The sequence below is a fragment of the Macrotis lagotis genome, chromosome 7 (genome assembly GCF_037893015.1).
Source record: "Macrotis lagotis isolate mMagLag1 chromosome 7, bilby.v1.9.chrom.fasta, whole genome shotgun sequence".
Classification (NCBI taxonomy): domain Eukaryota; kingdom Metazoa; phylum Chordata; class Mammalia; order Peramelemorphia; family Peramelidae; genus Macrotis; species Macrotis lagotis.
In genome coordinates, this window is record NC_133664.1 from 215296325 (window position 1) to 215321334 (window position 25010).

Below are 25010 nucleotides of genomic sequence, written 5' to 3' on the forward strand. Positions count from 1 at the left end.
ATTTGCATTTCTCTAATCAATAATGATTTGGAGCATTTTTTCATATAATTATATATAGCTTTAATTTCTTTATTTAAAAATTGCCTGTTCATAACCTTTGACCATTTATCAATTGGGGAATAACCATAAAAATTTGATTCAATTCCCTATATATTTTAGAAATGAGACTTTTATCAAAACCCCATATGTGAACTTTGTTTCCCAGTTTTCTGTTTTCCTTCTAATCTTAGCTGCATTGGCTCTCTTAATGCAAAGCATTTTAATTTAATATAGCCCAAATGATCCATTTTGCAATTTATAATGTATATAATGTACTCCTTTTCTTGTTTGTTCATAAATTTCTCCCCTTTTCATAGATGTAGCAGAGTATTTCTTGATCTCTTCATTGGTCTATAGTATTGCCCTTTATGTTTAAATTCTGTACACATTTTGGTCTTATTTTGGTATAAGATATGAAAAATGAATCTATGCTTAGTTTTTGCCACACTATTTTCCAGTTTTCCCAGGGCTTTTGTTGAATAGTGAGTTCTTGTCCCAGAAGTTAATGTCTTTGGCTTTGTCAAACAATAGATTGCTATAGTCATTTACTACTGATTCTTTTGTACCTACTCCAATTTGCATTGGGACCAATGCTCAATTTCTTAACCAGTACCAAACAGTTGTGATGACAGCTAGGCCAACTCCCTTTGCATTTTTTACATTAATTCCCTTGATATTCTTGACCTTTTGTTGTTCCAGGTGAACCCTGTAGCTATTTTTTTTAACTCTATAAAAGAGTTTTTAGGTAGTTTGTTAATATGGCACTGAATAAGTAATTTAATTTGTGTAGAATTTTCTTTTTCATTATATTATCTTGACTTAAGCATAAGAAATTAACATTTTTTCAGTTGTTTAGAGTTGTCTTTGTGTGAAAAATATTTTGTAATTGTGTTCATACAGTTCTGGGTTTGTCTAGGGAGGTAAATTCCCAATTATGTTGTCTACATTTATTTTAAATGGAATTTATCTTTCTATATTTTGACCTTGGACTTTGTTGTTCATATATAGGAATGGTGAGGATTTATATGGGTTTATTTTATATCTTGCTACTTGATGAAGTTGTTAATTGTTTCAAGTAGATTTTTAAGTTGATTTTCTAGAGTTCTCTAAGTAGACCATCATATTGTTTGAAAGGAGTGAAAGTTTTGCTTCCTCATTGCCAATTCTAATTCCTTCAATTTATTTTTCTGTTCTTATTGTTAAAGGTAACATTTCTATTACTAATTTGAATAATAATGGGCATCCTAGTTTGACCTCTGAATTGGGAATTGGGAATATCTCTAGTCTGTCCCCATTACATCTAATCATCTAATGATTGCTGATGGTTTTTAGAGAGATACTACTTATTATTTTAAGGAAAACTCCACTTATTCTTATACGCTCTAGTGTTTTTAATAGAAATGGATATTGTATTTTGTTAAAAGCCTTTTCAGCATCTATTGAGGTAATCATATGATTTCTGTTGGTCTTATTATTGATATGTTCAATTATGTTGAGTGTTTTCCTAATATTAAACCATCCCTGCCTACCTGGTCCAAATCCTACCTGATCATGTTGTATTATCCTAGTAATAACTTGAAATATCTTTGCTAAAAACTTTAAGATTTTTAGATTAATGTTCCTTAGGGAGATTGGTTTATAATTATCTTTGTCTGTTTTGACTCTTCCTGGTTTGGATATCAGCACCATATGGGTGTCATAAAAGGAATTTGGCAAAATTCCTTCTTCACTTATTTTTCCAAATAGTTTATATCAAATTGGAATTGTTCCTTAAATGCATTGTAGAGGGGCAACTAGGTAGCACAGTGGGTAGAGTAGTGGCCATGGAGTCAGGAGGACCTGAGTTCAAATATGACTTCAGACACTTAATGATTACCTAGCTGTGTGACCTTGGGCAAGTCACTTAACCCCATTGCCTTGCAAAAGCTAAAAAAAATGCATGGTAGAATTCACTTGTTCTATCTGAAGCTGAGACTTTTTCTAAAGGAGTTCATTGATGGTTTCTTCAATTTCTTTTTCTGAAATGAGGTTATTTATGCATTTTATTTCTTCTATTAATCTGGGTAGTTTAAATTTTTGAAAGTATTTATACATTTCATCCAGGTTTTCAAATTTATTGACATACAGTTAGACAAAATAGTTCTGAATTCTCTCTTTAATTTTCTCCTCATTGGTGGTGAGGTTCACCTTTTCCATTTTTGATACTGGTAATTTGGTATTTTTTTCTTGCTTTTTAAAATCAGATTAACCAAAGGTTTATCTATTTTATTGTTTTTTTTTCAGGAAATCAACTCTTAATTTTATTTATTGTGACAATGGTTTTCTTGCTTTCAATATTATTATCTTTTGATTTTCAGAATTTTTAGTTTGTTATTTAATTAGGGATATTTAACTTGTTCTTTTCCTAGTTTTTTAGTTGCATGCCTAATTCATTGATCTCCTCTTTCTTCACTTTATTCATATAAGCATTTAAAGAAATGCAATTTCCCTAAAATGGCAGTTTCTATATAAATTTTAGTATGATGTCTCATTGTTGTCATTTTCTTCTATAGAACCATTGATGAGTTCTATGATTTTTTGTTTCATCCAGTGAGTGGTGAATTCTTATAATTTCTATTTTTACTTCCTAGTTCTAGAATATCAGGGCAATTTTCAAAAGATGTTTTCTAGGTTCTTTTTTTTAAAAATAATAACTTTTAAGTATTTCAATAATTCTTATATTATCTCTCTTGGATCTATTTTCCAAGTCATTTGTTTTTCCAGTGAGCTATTTTACATTTTATTCTATTTTTAATTTTTAAAATTTTATTCTATTTTTCTGGTCTGAGGTTTTTTTTCCTTCAATGAATATTTGTGCCTTTTTAACCATAATTTTCTTGCAATCTCATTTCTTTTCCCAATTTTTCCTCTACTACTATTATCTGTTTCTTTAATTCTTCTAGGAATCCTTGTGTCTAATTAATATTTTTCTTTGAGTCCTTTCTTGTAACTCTTTTCACTTCAGTCTTCTGAATTTGTATCTTGGTCTTGCTCTGTCATCACAATAGCTTTTTATAGTCAAGTTCTGTTTTTGTTGTTTGCTCATTTTTCCAGTCTATTTCTTGAGTTTAAACTTCAGACTTTTCCATGTTTCTGTTTTCAGAGCTAGGTTTCAGGTGTGTCTGCAAGTTTTCAGTGCTATCAGTGGTGTGATCTAGGGAGATCTTGGTTTCCTGGTCTGTGATCTGGTCTTTAACTAGGGAAGTCAAGTTGCAAGCACTAGCACTGGTTTTGTCCCTGTAATTGTGACCAGGGACTGTGATCTCTTGTAGTCCCAAGTTAGGGTGTTCATGTCTGCTTTGGAACTTTTGACTACAAGTGATCCTCACTGCCCTGGAACTATGATTCAAAGCTGTAGATGGGCAACAGAGTTGTCGATCAATATCAGTTATGTCCACCCAGTATATGAGAAGGAATCAAAGGATTCCTTGTAATTTCTTTCTGACCAGTTACCTGAACTCCCTCATCCTCATCCCCCCTACTTTCCTTGGTTTTAGTGTCTTTGGGTCTTGAGCTCCTAAAGCTGTTGTTACCTCTGTCACCGCCTCCTCCAAAGTCAGCTGTGGCATGTCCTCTGGGCCAACCTCCACCTCAGTGACACAGACCATTCCCATCAACCTCCTAAGTTGTCTTAGGTTTAGAAAATGTCTCAGCCTGACAATTCAATAATTCCAAATGAAAAGTCTGGTTTTCCCAAAAGGGTTCAGGGGAGCATACTTGAGAAGTTCCTTTTTATCCAATTTATCCAATAGCCTATGACAAGTCTCCCCGAGGGGTTGGATATCAATATGATGTGGGTCTAATTTATGTCACTTGTTCCTTGGACCATCTTAAGAGGGAAACTCCGGTAGTGTCACGACTTGCCCGGGTAAGAGATGGGGGGCTTCCACCAGGAGGCCGGCTACCCAGCAGAGGAGAAGGGCTCCTAGCATTCCTAACTCCTGCCACTGCCACATGTGACCAGCGGGGCTCCGCCTCTCCTTTCAGGCCAGCTGCGCCAGATCCCGAGCTTGGAGCGAGTCTTTGGAGCCCAGCTCACAGTCCAGCCAGTAGCTCCTCCGCTGGCCTCAGTTTCCCTCCCGTGTCAGCTCCAGCCGCAGCAAGGAAGCGGAATAAGGAGGAAGGCGAGAGCAGCACCGAATACCACGAGTGGCTGCTGAGCGCTTGGGAGAGAAAGGACGGGGGCAGCCCCGGCGGCGGCGGAGGCTCCGCACTGCTCAGGGCTCCCCAGCCGGAGGCACACACCGGGTCCTGGAGGCTCTTCTTCCCTCTCACCTGGGAAGGCGAAGGTTCCCCTATGAACCGCCAGGCAAGCGAGAATGTGGAATACACGCTGCGGAGCCTGAGCAGTCTCCTGGGCGAGAGGCGGCGGAAGCAGCAGGACCCGGACTCGGCCAGCGCGGCTGGCGAGCAGAGCCTGATCGCCGCCACCGAGTCGCTCTGCAGCCTGCAGGGGGGTGGTGGCCCCGGCCCCGGCCCCGGCCCCGGCCCCGGCCCCGGCCCCGGCCCCGGCCCCGGCGCCTGCCTCGGCAGTGGGGAGGCTCTGGAGCGGGCAGCACGGCGGCAGTTCCAGCAGGATGAGACCCCTTCCTTCGTCTACATAGTCTCGGTTTTCTCAGCCCTGGGCGGCTTCCTCTTCGGCTATGACACCGGAGTGGTGTCCGGGGCTATGCTGCTCCTCAAGCGGCAGCTCAGCCTGGACGCGCTGTGGCAGGAGCTGCTGGTGTCCGGAACGGTGGGGGCGGCGGCGGTCTCGGCGCTGGCCGGCGGGGCCCTCAACGGCGCCTTCGGCCGCCGCGCTGCCATCCTGCTGGCCAGTGCCCTCTTCGCGGCTGGCTCTGGGGTGCTGTCAGTGGCGCAGAACAAGGAAACGCTGCTGTTGGGGCGAGTTGTCTTGGGACTCGGGATCGGTAAGTTTCCCGGTGGAGAAGCGACTGCAGGAGCGCGACCCCGGCCCTTCCCTTCCACCTCCCGCCCCTTGTATTCCTCCCGCCTCTCCATCTTAGCGCCAGGCCGGGACTCCGGGCTGCTTTTCTCCCATTCAGATCTGCTCCAAAACATCCTGACTATTAAACGCGGCTTGGGCTCAGCCTGGATCTTCCTGCCAGGCCTGCCTCTTGTGTCTCTTTCAGTGAGCTTGCCTGATTTCCAGGCTTTCCCCACAACCAAGCCTATTTATCACCACCCCAGCTGGTTTATACTTCTCTTGAACCATTTCCTGAAGTCTCTATCCTGGCCCAATTCTAAACTGCTTTTCTGGTTGCGAAGTTTTTTCTCTATCTTTTATGTCTCCACTCAGAATTTTTAGTTGCCTTTCCTATTTTCTTTATTTTCATCCATCATTTTTCTGCCCACATTCATACTTTCTTTTTTACAATCTATTCCTTTTCCATAGAGGATATGTTTTCTCCTTAAATTTATGTAAAGCAAACTTTCCATACTAATAAGATGAATATTTGAGCATTCATCTGCAGCAGTTAAGCCATTACTAAGTTAATGGACATCCTCTAATTCAATTCTTAACCATGTCAAAAAATAGTTGTGATTCATTTTTGCATCCTTAGAGTTCAATTTCCTTGATTCTAATTCCTACCTTAATCTCTTTCCCTCAATTCCCTTTTGTCCCCTCTTTCCTTTCCTTCCTGTTTCCCTGTTGAGTGACATATGCTCAATTCTGCTGCATTTTTTCCTCCTTTGGTCAGCCATTTCAGATGAATGAGGTTCAAGTGTCATTTCTTGTCTCCCCTTCCTCCTTACTTATCATGAACTTCCACTTGTGCACCATGATTGTGTGAGATCATTTTTTCCCTCTCCTTTTCCCTAATTTTTAAAGCCTAACAGAACCATTCCTAGGTCTTCTTTCTAATTAGACTCCTGTGACTCCATTTATGATAGGATTCAGAGGGGACACATATCATATACCCTTAAAAGAGTGTATGCAGTTGTTCCTTGTTTAGTCCCTTATATTTGTTTGCTCATGTCTATCTTTTTGTTTCTTTTGATTCCTGTGTTGACACTTTAGAGTCTCCCAGCAGCTCTTGTCTTTTTTACCAGGAATGCTTCAAACTTCTCTATTTCCTTAAAAGTCTATTTTTTTCCCACTGTAGGATTATTTTCAATTTTGTTGTTTGGTTCAAAGTTTATATCTTTTGCTTTTGGAATATCCTATTATAAACTCTCCTCTCTTTTTTTTGAAGTGACTGCTGAATTCTGTGTGATTCAGACCATGGGTCCTCTATATTTGAATTATTTCTGATTTGATTTTTTGCAGTATTTTTTTCTCTTTGACTTGGAAGCTCTGAACTTTGGCAATAATGTTCTCAAGAGTCTTAATTTTGGAATTTCTTTCAGGAGATAACTAGTGGATTCTTTTATTTAAAGATCCATTTGAGCCTTTTGCTTATTGATAAGCAAAATGCTCCTTTAAAGGCTGTCTAAATAAGTATCATCTATACATATCCTAAGATCATACAAAAAGAATCTGTGAATAATTTGCTGCAATTGTAAACCAGTGTTAAGTATACTATAAATGTGCTTGTTACTCAACTTCAAATGGAACTTTAGTGCTGCAAGGCAATCCTTTTACATTTCCCTAATTTACTCATTATTCTATTCCCCATAGCAGTTTTTCCAAACCTTTTTGTTTTAAAATAATTTTTATTGATATATTTTATTTTTAAAACCACTGTAGTTTTTCCCAGTAATCATCTCCCTTCTGGAGAGTCATCACATGTATTTTTTTAAAGAGAAAAAAAAGAAAGTCAAAGTGAATGATAAATATTTTGAAAAAGTCTGAATATTTGTAGATCTCTCATGTCTGCAAAGGGGTGAAGTGGGAAAGCCTTTTCATATCTCTTATTTCAGTCATGCTACTTCTTTATAGTTTTGAAATATGAACTCTTTGTGTGTGTGTGTGTGTGTGTGTGTGTGTATGTGTGTGTATGTGGTTATTCTTTTGGTTTACATTGCTGTAGTAACTTTGTGTATTTTTTCATGACTTTTTTTTTCATTTTGAATCACTTCATATCTATCCTTCCAGGCTTCTGTATTCATCACATCCATCATTTAGTTAATTAGCTGAATAAAATAATAAATTAATAAAATAAAATAATTTTAATGATATAATAAACTAGTAAATTAAATTAAATTCATGTACAACAAGCTGTTTAGTTGTTCTCCAATTAATGGGCATCTATTTTGTTGTTTGCAGTAATTGGTATTATAGAATATACTGCTATAAATATTCTGGTGTATACTGAAACTTTCCTTCTTATGATTGAACTCCTGGAGTAATGTAATTTCTGGGTTAAAGGGTAAATACATTTTAGTCATTTCATTGGTAGTTCCAAATAGCTTTTAAACAGGCTTGTTTTGATTTATACCTCCACCAAGAAAGTACCACCAATGTGCTTATTTTTTAATATAAATATTTTATTTGTTTTCCAATTATATACAATAGTTGTTTCTACCTATCGTTTTTGTAATGTTTTGAATTTTGCAATTTCCCCCTTCCCTCCCCCTACCTCCACAGAACACAATCTAATAATCTTTACATTGTTTCCATGCTATACATTGATCAAAATTGAATGTGTTGAGAGAAAAATCATATCCTTGAGGAAAAAAATAAAATATAAGAGATAGTAAAATTATGTACTACATAAGACAATTTTTTTTTCAAAATTGAAGGCAATAGTCTTTGGACCTTGTTTAAACTCCACAGTTTTTTCCTTGAATACAGATGGTAATCTCTATGGCAGATACCCTAAAGTTGTCCCTGATAATTGCTGATGAAATGAGAAAGTCCATTAAGGTTGATCATGTTGCTGTTAGGATGTAAAATGTTCTTCTGTTTCTGCTTATCTCGCTCAGCATCAGTTCATGAAAGTCTTTCCAGGCTTCTCTGAATTCCCATCCCTCCTGGTTTCTAATAGGATAATAGTGTTCCATAATGTACATATGCCACTATTTGTTCAGCCATTCCTCAATTGATGGACAGTCACTTGATTTCTAATCCTTTGCTGCCATAAACAGAGCTGCTATGAATATTTTTATACAAGTGATGCTTTTACCCTTTTTCATGATCTCTTCAGGATACTGACCAAGTAATAGTATTGCTGGATCAAAGGAATATATTGTGGTTATTTTTAAACAATTATTTCAATACCGACTATTTCTAATTTTTTTTGTTGCCAATTTGTAGGGTATAAAGTTAAATATCATGGTTATTTTAAGTTGCATTTCTCTTATTGGTGATTCAGAGTATTTTTTCCATGGGGTATTAATAGTTGGCAATTCTTTTGAGCACTGTCTGTATCTATCCTTTGGTCACTTTTTGGAGAATAGCTTTTGGTTCTATGTGTGTGTGTGTGTGTGTGTGTATACATATATGTAAAATGTGAGTTTTTCATATATTTTGCTTATCAAACTTTTATTAGAGAAATTTGATACAGATTTTTTCCTAATTTGATGACTTCTGTTCCAAGTGCATTAATTTTTTTTCTGTTCAGAAGTCCTTTAGTTTCATGACATTAAAGTTAAGCAATATTTTCTTTTGTAATAAGCATAGTTCTTTGTTTAAGAATGTCTTCTGTCTAAATTTATGAGTTATTTGATCTATTTTAATTTTTTGTTTTTCTCTAATATTAAAATCATAAGTCTATTTGGAATATTTTGTGGAAAGATTCTATTTCTACTTTGCCCTCTGATTGTAAAAGATCTGGGGTTTTTAGGTAATCCATTTTGTCTTTGGTTTTCTCTAGTCTTTTTTCTAAGTCATTTGTTTTTACTATAAAATGTTTTTTCTTTTTTTCCTTCCTTTGACTTTATTTTGACATTTTTTGACGTCTTCTTCCTCCTCCATTTCAGGGAAATAGTTGCTCAAATAAGGTGTAATTTCTCTTGAATTCATTGCCTCTCAATTTTTTTCTTCCGTAACTCATTTCTTTTCAAAATTTTCCTCTCAGTCTTCATTTTACTGATATTTATTTTTTTGCTCTTTGAGGCTTTGCTTAAAGATGCTTTCTCTTCTTCTTGATTTGTGGACTTACTTTTCCCTGTAGAATACCATTTTATTTTTAAATATATTTTATTTGTCCTCATTTCCATGTTAAAACACTTTTTCTTTAGCATTTCCCCCAATTACATGCAAAAACATTTTTCAACATTTGTTTTTAAAATTGAGTTCCAAATTCCCTCCTTCCCTCCCTCCCTCCGTCCCCATTTCCTATGTTGAGAAGGCAAACAATTTGATATAGGTTATATATATGTAATCATGCAAAACAAATTTTCATATTTGTTACTGCATCCAGGGCCGTCTCCAGTTGTCCTGATACATATCTGGCCACTGGGCCCTGATGGCTCTGGAAGAGAAAGAGACTGGTCATTTTTTTATAACACTCCCTTGCTTATGTCATGTTCTTCTTCAAGAAAGGACAGACATCATCATCATCATCATCATCATCATCATCATCTTCTTCTTCTTCTTTTTCTTCATCTTCATCACGATTACCAGCATTATCATTGTTCTCATACTAGTCATATTATAAAAGAACAAAATAGCCCAATGTAAAAATCTGAGGAAAAAAGTAAAAGGAAAAAGTATCTTCAAACTGTATTCAGATTCTGGAGATGGATAGCATTTTTTTTATCATAAATCCTTCAGAGTTGTCTTGGATTATTGCATTGTTAAGAATAGCCTTATCATCTATAGTTAATCATTTTACAATATTGCTGTTAACTGTGTATAATGTTTTCCTGGTTATACTCCTTTTATTTTGTATTAGTTCAGGTAAGTCTAGTTTTTACTTTTTGAGAACATCTAACTCATCATTTCTTTTTTTTCCATTAAAGATTTTATTCGTTTTACAATTTTCCCCCAATCTTACTTCCCTCCCCCCACTCCCCACAGAAGGCAATTTGTGTTTTTACATTGTTTCCATGTTATACATTGATCCAAATTGAGTGTTATGAAAGAGAAATCATATCCTTAAGGAAGAAACATAAAGTATAAGAGATAACAAGATCAGACAATAAGATATCAGTTTTTTTTCCCTAAATTAAAGGATATAGGCTTTGGACTTTGTTCAAACTCCACGGTACTTTATCTGGATACAGACGGTATTCTCCATTGCAGACAGCCCAAAATTGTTTGCACTGATGAAATGACTGAGTCCATCAAGGTTGATCATTGCCCCCATGTTGCTGTTAGGGTGTACACTGTTTTTCTGCTTCTCCTCATCTCACTCTGCATCAGTTCATCATCATTTCTTCTATAGCATGACAGAATTCAATCACAGTCATATATCCCAACTTGTGCAGCATTTCCCAATTGATGGGCATCACCTCAATTTCCAGTTCTTTGTCATCAGAAAATAGCTGCTATATATTTAGTCATAGTTTCAAATTACTCTGCATAATGGTTGAATCTATTCACAACTCCACCAACAGTGCATTAGTGTCTCACTTTTCCTATATCCCCACTGACATTTGTCATTTTCCTTTTCTGTTCTATTAGTTAATCTAATTGTGTGGTAATGTCTCAGAATTGGATTAATTTTCATTTCTTCAATAATAGTGATTTAGTTAGAGTATTTTTTCTTATGACTATAGATTACTTTCATCTGAAAACTGACTATTCATATCCTTTGACCATTTATCAATTGGAGAATGATGAGCATTTTAATAAATTTTACTCAATCATATATATATATAATATATATATTATATATATGTATATGTATTTGAGAAATGAAGCCTTTATCAGAGACACCTGTTGCAAAATATTTTGCCCAGTTTTCTGCTTTCTTTTTAATTTTGACTGCAAAATTTGGTGTGTTTTTTAAAAGTTTATTTAAGGTGACTTGCCTAAGGTTACGCAGCTAGGCAATTATTAAGTGTCTGAGGTTGGATTTGAACGCAGGTTTTCTTGACTTCTAGGACTGATGTTCTATCTACTGCTCCACCTACCTGTCCCAAATTTGGTGTTTTGTACAAAATTTGTTGCAAAATCTTTAGCACTTTATATTATCAAAATGATCTGACATGACATTTTCCTTAATCCAAAATTCTTGCCTTATTCACACATCTGACAGATAAACTGTTATTTCTCTTGCATCCAATTTGTCCTTATCTTAGCATATGAAGTGATTTGTTGGTGCACACCTATTATGCCTAATATTTTCCAGTGTTTCCATCAGTTTTTGTCAAATAGTAATTTCTTATCCCCAAAGCTGGAGTTTAAGGGTTTATTAACACTAGGTTAATACTGGTCATTGATAACTGGGTCTTGTTTACTTTATCAATTCCATTGATCTACCACTGTATTTCTTAGCCAGTAATAGTTTTAATGATTACTGTTTTTTTTAATATATTTCGAGATCTAATATTAGCTAGACCATATGCCTTCACATTTATTTTCATTGATTCCCTTGATATCCTTTGATCTTTGTTCTTGCAGATGAATGTTGTTATTTTTTCCTCACCTTATAAAGTAAATTTTTGATTGGAATAGATTAAGTAAAATTGTCATTTTTTATTATATTAGCTTAGCCTATCCATGAGCAATTGATATTTTTCCAATTAATCTGACTTTATTTGTATATAAAATATTTTATATTTGTCTTCATATGGTAACTGAATTTGCCTTGGTGGGTAGACTTCAAGTATTTTATATTGTCAGTGTTATTTTTACTGGAATTTCTCTTTATCTTGCTGCTGTACTTTTTGAGTATATATTTTATTGCATTCATTTTCTATCCTGCAACTATGCTAAAGTTGTGAATTATTCAAGTAGTTTTTAGAATTAATTCTACAGGATTCTCTAAGCACATCATCATATCATTTGCAAAGATAGTTTTATTTTCTCAATGCCTTTTCTAATTCCTTCAATTTCTTTTTTCTTCTCTTTTTTGCTATACTAACATTTCTAGTACAGAATTGAATAATAGGGGCAACTAGATAGCACTGTGGATAGAGCACAAGCCCTAGAGTCAGGAAGACCTGAGTTCAAATCCAGCCTCAGACACTTACTAATTACCTAGCTATATGACCTTGGGAAAGTCACTTAACCCTATTGCCTTAAATAAAAAAATAAAAAATATTGAATAATAGAGGTGATAATAGGCAAACTTATTTCACCCCCTGATGAATTTAGATGAAAATTAATGATCCTTATATATTTAATATCATCACTGTTTGATGTTTTGTCAAATAATTTAATTTTTCTTTAATTTTAAGAATTAAAAATTCTCAACTACTTTTACTTGTAAAAGAATTAATAATTAAATTTTAATTAAAACCTGATAGAGAGAAGTTGGATAATTTGATGTTTTGTGCAGGAGTAATCAATATAGGCCAAAAAATTTACTGCTATAAAAATTAAATAATGAATTCTTCTTATCAGTTTTTTTTCTTTTGAGAAGTAAAACTCTAATGAGTTGAGGCTTATATTCATTGTAAGAGTGATTTTCATATGACTATATTCAATTAATAGTAGAGGAAATTATACAATAAGAAAAATAATGTACCAATTTGCTACAAGATTGAGATGCTACTTTATTATATGTGGATAACAATGCTGCTGTCCTTAACTTACAACATACTTTTTGGCTAGGACCATGATAAATGGTAAATGATATCATAATAAATGGTAAAATTAAGTTTATTAAGTTCCTTCAGTACTATTTTTTTTGCAAGGCAGTGGGGTTAAGTAGCTTGCCCAAGGCCACACAGCTAGGTAATTAGTAAGTGTCTGAGGTCAAATTTGAACTCAGGTACTCCTGACTCCAGGGCCGGTGCTCTATCCACTGCACCGCCTAGCCACCCCAAAAAACATATTTCCATATTAGCTCTATTGCAAAAAAAGAAGATAGAACAACAATAAAACCAAGAAAAGAAAGTAAAAAGAAATATGCTTCAACTGCATTCGGACTCCATTAACTCTTTCTTTGGAAATGGATAACATTTTCCACCAAGAGTCCTTTGGAATTGTCTTAGATCACTGTCTTGCTGAGACTAGATAAGTCATTCACAGTTAATCATGGCACAGTATTGCCATTACTTTGTACATTGTTCTTCTCATTCTGTTCATTTCATTTTGCATCAGTTCATGTAAGTCTCCAGGTTTTTCTGAAGACATCTTACTTGTTATTTTTTTATAGTTAAATAGTATCCTAACACAGTTATATGCAAGAATTCGTTCAGCCATTCCCAATTAATGAACATCATCTTAATTTCCTTTCCTTTGACAGCAGAAAAAGAGATGCGCTTTCACTCTCTCCCTCTCTCTCCTCTCTCTCTGTATATACACACACACACACACACACACACACAATTGTACATATACATATCTTCCTTTTTATTGTTGGGGCAAAGGGGATGTTGTTTGATTATCTTTTGAACAGAGTTCCAATTTTTCTCCAGAATGATTGGATCAGTTCACAATTCCACCAACCATACTTTAGTGTCTCAGTTGTTCCATATCTTCTCCAACATTTATTCTTATCCTTTTCTGTCATATTAGGCAATTTGATATATGTGAGGTGGTACTTGAGAATTGTTTTACTTTGTATTTCTCTATCAATAGTAATTTAGAATTATTTTTCATATGATTATAGATAGCTATAGATTTATAAATAGCTTCATCTGAAAACTGCCCTATGCATGTGCTTTAACCACTTATATTGAAGGAATGATGTATATTCTTATAAATTTGACTTAGATCTCTAAATATTTGAGAAATGAGTCCTTTATCAGAGGAATGTGGTGGAAAATTGGTTCCATTTTCTGTTTTTCTCTAATCTTGACTGCAATAGGTTTTTTAATTCAAAATTCTTTTTATGACAAATAATTTCCTTTATTTTTCCAGCATTTATAAAAATGGGAAACATTCAGTAATAATCATTATATGATAGTTAAAACACTACAAAATATGACCATTTTATTTTGTTTTATAATATAAAAATTATTTTAAGGAAAATAATTTTGAGGGGTTGTAGGTAGTATATACTGTAGTTACTGCTCAAATCCTTACAAAATCCATTACATTTTAAGACTATTTCAATATGTTTCTATAAATCAAGAAATCCAGTTATTCAAGGTTACATATGAAGAATTAATTACACAGAATCATATGGTTTTTCCTTCTAAAAATTAAATTTCTAAGATTTATATGTGTGATGGGTATTTTGGTTTTTTTACATTTGCATTAATTGGAAATACACAGTCTAAGTTCATTGGTTTAATGTTCATGAGATATTGAAAAGTTTAATACAGAATTACCACTAATTAATGTTCCATTAAAACGAGAGAAATTATAAAGATACTGTAATCCCTATAAATTCTGCCTTACACAGACACTTGCAACTATTTTGTTAATGAAACTTAAGAAAATATAACTGGAAGACTTGACAAAATACCAGGACATGCATGCACATGTGCACACATACATGCACATACATACATACATATACACAAACCAAACAGGAGTGCTTGAATGACTTTCTAAACATTTTGAATCAAGAAGTAAATAGAGTTAATTATTCCTAATAGAGATGAACAATATCTGGGACCCAATTCCTATGAACTGGATGACTGTCTTAAGTGAATTAAATAAAAATAAACATTTCAAGAAACAAATAGAACTTCTGGGACCCAAGATGATGGAAGAAATAAATCACCAAAATACTCCTATATTTACCTCTTAACAACCATAAAACACTCCCAAACAAATCCTGCATAAACAGAACCAGTAAGAAGGTGGATGGAAACAATCTTTGAGCTTTAAAAATTTGGAAAATGAGCAGGAAAATTGTATTACACTCCAGTAAAAGAGTAGCACAGTCCATGATAGAAAGTGTCCTCTGAAGCCAGCAATAAGACCCACCTCAGTAAACCAGTAGACCTGAGTGCAGTGGAGCAGGACACCCAAATACCAGGAAACCCCATGTGCCTTTGCATAGCAAGGTGAAAGGGTAGACTCCAGTTCTGAGAACAATCATGTGATTCCGGATAGCCCTGGGAAAAATAGTATTAGTGATTAAGCAAATAGGCATCCACCAGCACCAGGCCCCCACCATATGCTTCAGTGTATGAAACTCCCCAGTTAGCTCAGCACATGCCTGACACTAACATTAGGAAACCAGCTTCTTACTAAGTGTAGTGCCTGAGCCCTATGGCCTCCAGAAGCATCATCCACCCCTCACCTCAACCTCTTGGGGCAGTACCAAGGCAACATCAATAAAGTGCCAGGTAAACAGGCAGGGTCTTCAGTCCCTGCAAAAGAAGCCTGAGACTATGTCCTTTCTATCCCAGGAGAAGAACTCAAATTTAAAAGAAAAGAAAAAGGTAAAAAAAGATAAGCAAAACCCAGCAAAATAATAATAATAATAATAATAATAATAATAATAATAATAATAATAATAATGATCTGAACATAGAAAGTTAAGATAGTGACAGGGAAGGTCAAGACACAAACTCAGAAGAGGACAACAATGTGTAAATACCTATGAGCAAACTCCCAAAGAAAAATGGGAATTAGTTTGAAACCCAGAAAGAATTTATGAAATAACTCAAAAAGGAGCTTAAAAATCTTATAAGGAAGATAGAAGAAAAATTGGGAAAAAGAAATGAAAGTGCTGCATGAGAATTATGAGAAAAAGAGCCAACAGGGTTCCACAGTGGATAGAGCACTGGCCCTGGCATCAGGAGGATCTGAGTTTAAATTTGGCCTCATACACTTAATAATTACCTAGCTGTGCAACCTTGGGCAAGTCACTTAACCCCATTGCTTTGCAAAAATCAAAAACAAAAAACAAAAAAGAGCCAACAGCTTGAAAAATGCTTAAAAAGTAGAATTAACTAAATGGAAAAGGAGATACAAAAATCCTCTGAAAAAAACAACTTCTTTAAAAGCACATTTGGGTAAATGGAAAAGGAATTGGACAAATGGAAAAGAAATCAATCATACAAAAGAATGAAAAATAGAAGAAAATATAAAATACTTCACTGAAAAACAATTGACCCGGAAAATAGATCATGGAGAGACTGAGCCAGACTTATTGTACTATCTGAAAGTCATAGTCAAAAGGTGGATCTGGACAGTAGCTTTCAAGAAATTATAAAAGAAAACTACCCTGATGTCCTGGAATTCTAGGACTGCAAAACAGACATTAGGATCCCGAAATAAAAACTCCAATGAACATTATAGCCAAATTCCCAAACTCCTGGATGAAGAAAACAATACCACAAGTGGTCAGAAAGAAAGAATTCCAATTTCAGGGAGCCAAAATCAGAATCACAGAGGACTTAGCCACTGCAACATTAAGCTATCAGAGATCGTGAAATATGATATTCCAGAAGGCAAAGGAATTGGGACTAAACCAAGGATCACCAATTCAGTGAGATTAAATGCAAGGATTTCAAGTTTTCATAAGAAGACCAGAATAATTTGGTCTTCAAAAACAAGATCCAAAAGAAGCATAAGCTGGTTAAAAAGAAAAGAAAACCTAAGGGTTTTTTCTTTTTCTTTTTTTCAAACCTAAAGTTTTTTTTTTAAAATTTGATTCTTTTTCTTTTATTCTTTTATGAACTCATTGGGTAAAATAGATAGATGAAGAAACTGAGCACAATTCAACAGCTGATCTAAAGTTATTGTAGATACCAGTGGAGCCTCATGCAGAGCCCCATGCTGACCACCCACTGATAATAAGGGGGTCAACTGACAGAAAGGGGGGCAGATTGGGGCAGATGTTAGAAAGAAACAAAACAGATGAGGAGGTAAAGGGTGAAAGGAAAGAGATGAAAAAAAGGAGGAAAAATAGAAAGGAGAGAAATACACAGTAATTATAACTAAATGTAAATGGGTGAACTCTCTATAAAGAAGTAGATAGCAAAGTGGATAAAAAAACCTACAATATGTTTATTAGAAGAAATATACTTGAAGCAAAGAGACAAAAACAGAGGGAAAGGAAAGGGACTGGAGCAGAATCTAATAGGTTTTAACTGAAGTAAAAAATAAAAGCACAAAGTTAAAAGGCAAAAATAGACTTAATTAAAAGAGAAAAGGAAGGAAACTACATTTTACTAAACAGTATCATAGACAAGCTCTATATTCTAAAAGGTTAAGTGAATTGCAGGAAGAAATAGCAAAATTATACTAGTGAGGGACCTCAACTATCTCCTCTCAGAACTTAATAAATCCCCAAAAAAATAAAACTAAGAAGTTAATAGAATATCAGGAAAGTTAGATATAACAGACCTGTGGAGAAAACTGAATGGGAACAGAAAGAATTGTACTCTTTTCTCAGCAGCACATGACATACAAATTTTGATCATATAGTAGGGCATAAAAATCCCATTATCAAATTTAGAAAGACATAAGTATTAAATTATCATAACAGATAATAATGCATGACAATTACATTTAACACAGGGTAGTAGAAAGATATACTAAAATTAATAGTAAATTTGATCTAATTCTAAAGAATAAGTGGATCAAAGAACAAACTGTAGAAAGAATCAATTTCAGTCCTGAAAGAGAATGACAAAAATGAGACAGTATACAAAAATTTATGGAATTTAGCCAGAGCAATACTTACAGGAAAATTTATTTCTTTAAATTCTTACATCAGCAAAATAGAAAAATAAATGGATCAATGAATTGGGTTTGAAACTAAAAAGAAACACTAGCGAAAGAACAAATTAAAAATCCCCAATTGAGCATTAAATTGTAAATTCTGAAATCATAGGTGAGATTAATAAAATGGAAATTAAAAACAGCTATCGAGCTAATAAATAAATCTGGGAGATGATTTGATAAAAAAAGTCAATAAGATAAATAAGTCATTAGTTAAATTTTTTTAAAAAAAGAAGAAAATCAAATATCCTGTATCAAAAGTGAAAGGGATAGAAACATCACCCATGAAGAGGAAATTAAAACAATCATTTAGGAATATTTTGCTCAATTGTATATCAATAAATCTCATAATCAGAGTAAAATAAAAAATATATATGAAAATATATAACAAATCAGGAAGTAGGATGCCATCTTAGAAAAAGAAATTGAATAAATTATTAATGAACTCTCAAGATAAAGGTCATATTATTTCACAAGTGGATTCTACCAAACATTTAAAGAACAATTAATTTTAATATTATATAATCTCTTTGGAAAAATAGGTAAAGAATTTTACAAAATTCCTTTTATGAAGCAAATGTTCTGATACCTAAACCAGAAGAGCTAATAGAGAAAGAAATTATGACCAATTTCCCTAATGAATATCAATGCAAAAATTTTGAACAAAATACCACAAAGACAATACAGCAATATATATCACAGAGATTATGCATGATGCATAATCCAGATAGGATTATACCAAGAATGCAGGGTTGGTTTAATATTAGGAAAACTATCAACATAATTTACCACATCAATAACAAAACCAAAAGAAACCATATGTTTATCTCAATAGATGCTAATTAAAAGCTTAGCACGCATAGGAGCAAGGGGAGCATTACTTAAAATGAAAAACAGTATCTAATTCCATCAGCCAGCATTATCTGTAATAGGTATAAACTAGAAACCTTCCCAGTATGATCAGCAGTAAAACAAGGATGCCCATTATCACCACTTTAATTCAATACACTAGAATGTATATGTACTAGATGTTACTATGTACTAGAAATGTTAGCTCTAGCAATAAGAGAAGAAAAAGAAATTGAAGGAATTAGAATACACAATGAGGAAACAATACTATCACTCTTTGCAGACGATATATGGCATATTTAGAGAATCCTTGAGAATCTACAAAAAAACCCTACTGGAAACAGCTAATAACTTTAGCAAAATTGTAGAATATAAGATAAACCCACATAAATCATCAACATTTTTTGCATAACAACAGAACTGAGCAGATGGAAATAGAGAAATTTTATTTAAAATAATAGTTGGTAATATAAAAAAACTTAGGCATTTTCCTGCCAATAGTAACTCAGGAACTATCTGAATACAATTACAATTACTTTTCACACAAACTCATAACTATACAATTGGAAAAATTTCTATTGCTCATGGGTAAGTCAAGTCAACATAATAAAAATGAAAATTCTTCCTCAAATAATTTACTTATTGAGTGCCATACCAATTAAACTATAAAAAATAATTTGATAGAACTAGAAAAAAATAACAAAATTCATCTCAAAGAACAATAAAAATACAAATTAATGTTACTTTATAATATAAGATTGCAAACTATATTATATAAAACAGTAATCATCAAAAAGTTATTAGCTAAGAAATAGAGTGGTGCATTAGTAGAATAGTTAATATGCTCAAGATTGTTATCAATGACAGTGGTAACTTAATATTTGATAAACTCAGAAACTTAAGCCTTTGGAATAAGAAATCATTATTTCATTTAAAACTGCTGGAAAAGCTGGAAAACAGTGGGTCATAAGGTAAATATAGGGCAACATCTCATACTATATACCAAGATAAGGTCAAAATGGGTTTATGATTTAGACATAAAGACCATTGGACATAAGGTCAATTAGAAGAATAGTCTACCTTTCAGATCAGTGCTAATGGGAATAATTCATGACCAAACAAGAGATGGAGAGCATTGCAAAATGTAAAATAGATAATTTTGATTATATTAAATTAAAAAAAACCTTTTTATATAAGCAAAACCAATGCAACAAAGATTAGAAGAAAAGTAGAACGCTGGGAAATATTTCTTGTATGTTCATGTATAACCTATATCAAATTGCCAACCATTTTCAGGATGAGGGGAAGGAGGGAGGGAAAAATTTTAGAATTCAAAATCTTGTGAAAATCAATGCAAAAATATTATTGACACTTTAATTGGTAATAGTATAAAAAATATCTGAAGGAAGTAAGAAAGTTCTTCAATAAATTGACTTAATTTTTCTAAGGAATTTGGATTGTGAGTAGAAGGCATAAATTAGTTGATTGAGTGAAAACTGTCTTCTTAATAGCTCATATCTTTTTCAGTTAGATTAATTAGGAAGAGTATAAATGCTGTGATCACTAGAGGATTAGAAAAGACACAAATACTTAATTTGCACCAGGGAGAGTCTCTTTTCAAATTGAGAAAAGGTGAATTCAGCAGCTGTCCTTTTCCACCTGAATCTTCTATTTCCATGTACATCAATGGTATAGAGGAAACTAGAAAACCTGAAGATAGTAAGTGATCCTAGCTATGGATAAGCTCAAGACCATAATGCAGACCACTAGAGCTATGGACACTGCAAAGAGGAGGTGCAGTTGGGAAGACCTGAGTTCAGATCTGGCCCCAGACATTTACTAGGCTGTGTGATCCTGGGCACATAATTTAACTTCTATTTGTATCAATATTCTCATCTGTAATAACACTTTACTAAATTTGTGAGGATTAAATGATATGTTTGTAAAGCACTCAACAGAGTACCTAGAACACAGTACACACAATAAAAATGCTAGCTATCATCATCATCATTAATTATTATAATACTTAGCACAGTGTTTATATATATATGAGCTATCTATAATAGCAATAAATTATTATTATTATTATTATTATTATTACTGGTAGGCCTGGGCCATCTGCATGTTTGGGAAGCCATGACAGAAACAAAAGATTTGATTACTCCAGTAATAAAACTCTTTTAAGCTTTGAGAAAAATGATAAAAGTGGCTACTCATGGAGCCCAAAATGCCTGATGTTGGAATAGTTAAAACTTGTCTTTTGTATGTATGTGTGTGTGTGTGTGTGTGTGTGTGTGTGTGTGTGTGTGTGTGTGTGTGTGTGTGTGTGTGTGTGTGTGTGTGTGTGTGTGTGTTGGAGAGAGAGAGAGGGAGAGAGAGAGAGAGAGAGGTGTGAGAGAGGGATGCATAAGATATCCCTGAACAAGGGTGGTTAAATCTATAATTACAAAAATCAATGAATGGGCAAAAGATATAAGGTATTTATGTTTTAAAAAATTTTAAGAAAGGACTTTCACTTTTTAAGTACTTTATGAAATATGGAGCTCTCCTTTGGTGAAGTTAGAGAACACTTTGCCATTACCTGGAGGAAGATGTCATACATTTCTTCTACTTTAAAAGGCAGAATATCCTCTTTATATAGAAACAAAATTTATTCAGAAAATAGCTTTAAGTCCACAGGAAAACCCGTTATGGAGAAGACTGTAGAATTGCTCTTTTCCTATTTTTCCTTGTATTTCTGGCAGAAGGCAGAAAATGGGTAAAGGATTTTCTTCTCCCTTTTGCCCCCATGAGCCATAAGATCTTTTAATAGGGAAATAATTTATAATGGGTGACTTCATACCTAGATTTAGGGAATGTGACCTCTGGTAGAAGAGAATGAGGATGGCTCAAGAAATAATGAGTTTATCAGTTTCTGAGCTGGGGAGAAGAGCAGGCCTAGGTAAACAACCTGTTCAATAGATTACTCATGAAGTGGGGACCACTATATAAGGAGAAGGGAAATTGATTCTGAAAGGGAAGAGCCTTGACAACATGTATCCCTTAAATATAGCAATCAGTCAGTCAGTCAAAACCCTGAATTCTTTACTATTTTACTGTATGTACCAACTCTTTCCTCTAATTCTGGGTATATTCATTTGAGAATGCATCCCAAATTATGGGGAAAATATTTTGTTATTATAGATCTTGTGATTCTATCTCAAGAAATATCTTTGCTTTGAGTTTTTTTTCCTACTGGTTTCCTATGAAACTATGGTTTCCTTTGAGGAGGGCAGACTCATGTACTTTGAATGTTTTAGGTAGCTACTCACTTGGGGGTCCAAAATCCATTCTGTGAATGTCTAATTGGGAGATAAGTCCTGAAGTTGTGATATATGTAATTTCAACATGTTATTATATATATATATATATATATATATATATATATACTATATGTGACTTATATGCCTGATTTTTATTAATTTTATTGCTTAATGCTTTTATTACTAGTCACATTTCCTACTTAAAACTCTATGACATTATGCTAATATATGCATTCATTATTACTAAATGAGAATGGTATGAATTTTTCTTTGATTTGGTCATTTTACATTATTATATTTCATTATTACATAAGGTCTTTGTTCTTAATTTAATATATTTCATGTAATTGGCTAAATGTTTTGGGATAAGTTGGTTGTGTGCGATCCTGTAGTTAGCTGCATGTAATCCTAGAATGAATGTCATGTATTGGATGCTTGAAAAAAATATTTGGTAGGGGCACATTATATAAAAAATTTCAAGTGAAAAATTTTGTACCAACAAGTATTTAAGCCTAGTTCCTCCAGTTAAAATTCAATGCAATCTTCTTCCATTTTTCTATCAATTTTTAAGAGATAGGACCAAAGGTTAATATGGAATACTTATGAATACTCACTAAACAAAACATTTTCCTTTATTTGTGGACTTGGATCTTTTTTTGTAGTTTGACTTCTTAGATAGTATTTCTTACCAATCTTGAAGCAACACTTTTAGCCAGTTTTTTTTTTATCACTTTCTTGTAAAAACAATGAATTCAATGTATAAGTAAAAAACAAATCCAATTGTTCAAATGGGTTCACTTTTTGTAATACTCTTTTCTAGTAACTAACATCATGGTCTTTAGCTTTTCCTCAATAGAATGAAAGAAATTCTCATATAATAGACAGTCTTGAATTTCTGTTGGAGAGTCTCGTCTACCAATATTGCCTTTTATCATACTAGCTTGTTTGAAGTTGCTCCTCCAGGGGAATAGTTATTCAAAGGTTTTAAAAAAAGCAATGTAATCAGAATCAAAATGCAATCCATGTTGCATTTTTTATGCTCTCTTTCTCTTGTTTGGACACAAATTCTTACTTTCTCCATAGATGTCAGATAAACTATTTAATGCTCTCCTACTTTACTTAAATATCACCCTTTGTGTTTAAATTATGTACCCATTTTGACATTATCTTGGTAGACAGTGTAAGATATTTGCTGCCAATTTTTTTTCCAGTTTTATCAGACATTTTTGTCAAACAGTGAATTTTTGTCCTTCCCCACCAAAAAACCCTGCATTTATCAAATATTGATGTGGGCCTTTACTATTATGTCTTATGAACCTAAACTCTTCCACTGATCCACCACTCTGTTTCTTAGCCAGTGTCAGATTGTTTTGATGGTTATGACTAAGACACCCTCTTTCTTATTTCTTATTGATTTCCTTGATATTCTTGACCTTTTGTTCTTCCAAATGAATTTTTTTATGATTTTTTTCTAGCTCTATGAAATACCTTTTCAATAGTTGGATTGGTATGCTACTGAATAAGAAAGTTAATTTTGGTAGAATAGTCATTTTTATATGGCTTGATCTACCCATGAACAATAAATATATCCCCATCTATTTAGGTCAGACTTTATTTGCATGAAAATTGTTTTGTAATCATGTTTCTATAGTTCCTTGATTTATCTTGGCAAGTAGACTCACATGTATATTATATTGTTTACAATTCTGAAATCAAGATGGTGAGATAAGCAGAAAATCCTGTGAACAAGTCAATTAAAGATCTTCAGGCTCAGTGTAGCCAGCAGGTAAATGCCAACATTGGAACCCCGGTGTGCCTCAGCATAGCTTTGGACAAACAGGCAGATACCAGTACCTGTACTCCACCATGTACCCAAGCTCCACCTAAGGCGAATAAGCAGTTGCCAGTTTCCAATTCCTCATGTTTCTCAGAACATAGGAAGCAGTGGGATTTCCATGTGCCTTAGCATATAAGCACATACCAGTACTATGATCCCCCTACCCCACATATGTCCCCAAACATAGGCAGATGCCAGAGTTGGAACCCCCACCCCCACCCCCACACCCCCACCCCCACCAATCCACTTCATTGCAGCAGTAGGTAAATGAGGAGATACCAGTTCTGGGATTCCCCAGGTGCCTCAGGGTAGCACTAGGTAAGTTATCACATCCCTTTGGCCTCCACAAGCACAAGTCACCCCCATCCCAACCCAGCACCAGGCATGTGGGTCTCCCAGTGACCTCAGGGCAGCATGAGCTCAACACCAGACAATCAGTGAGGACCCTGAAGCCCCTGGCACAAGGAACTTGGGATAGTCTTCCTTCCTCCCCTTCTTCCCCCTTACCCCCTTTAACCTCTCCCCCTGAGGCTGAATTTTGAATTCAGGTCTTCCTAACTTTTGCTCCATCTACTGTGTCAACAAGCTGCCCCAAGAAAATAATTCCATAAAAAAAGTTGAATTGGGCAAATAAAAGCTAATAACTCTATGAGACATCAGTAATCAAAATAATGAAAAAGTAGAAAAAAATGCAAAATGGCTCATTGGAAAAGCAACTCACTTGGAAAACAGATCCAATGTAAGAATTATTGGAGTACCAATGTTCATCATACTGTTCATCATATTTCAAGAAATTATCAAAGAAAACTGTCCTCATATTCTAGAACCAGATGATAAAATAGACATTGAAACAATCCACTGATTACTTCAGAAAGAAATTCCAAAATGAAAACTCCAAGAAATACTATAGACAAATTCAAATATTGGAGGCCCACAAGGAAGATAACAGAGTTCTTAGCGACTACAACTTAAAAGGATCAGAGATCACGGAACATGACATTCTGGAAGGTAAAGGATCTAGGATTACCACCAAGAACCACCTACTTAGCAAAACTGAGCATAGTTCTTCAAGATTTTAATGAATTTAATGAAATAGAAGGTTTTCAAGATTTCAAAAGGAAGAGACAAGAGTTTAACAATGCTCAAGAGAAGAATTAAAAAGGTAAAAAGGAAAAAGAAAAAAGATATTCAATTGAGCAAAAGTTTTTTTATTCTACATGGGAAGATGAAACTTGTAATTCTTTTTTTTAAATTAAATTTTATTTTTCCATTTATATATACAAAAGGTAATTTTCAGCATTCTTCATTTTTA

The 25010-nt window shown here is 34.2% G+C and overlaps 1 protein-coding gene across 1 annotated transcript in view; it reads left to right on the plus strand.

Annotated features, from left to right (window-relative positions):
* The first annotated feature begins 4078 nt into the window (after positions 1-4078).
* The window catches only part of SLC2A13 (solute carrier family 2 member 13), a 222416-nt gene continuing 201484 nt past the window's right edge, over positions 4079-25010 (plus strand). Inside the window, exon 1 of the mRNA XM_074194836.1 lies at positions 4079-4988. Coding sequence (XP_074050937.1) covers positions 4376-4988 — 613 coding nt within the window. The 5' untranslated portion in view covers positions 4079-4375. The remainder of the gene's footprint in view (positions 4989-25010) is intronic.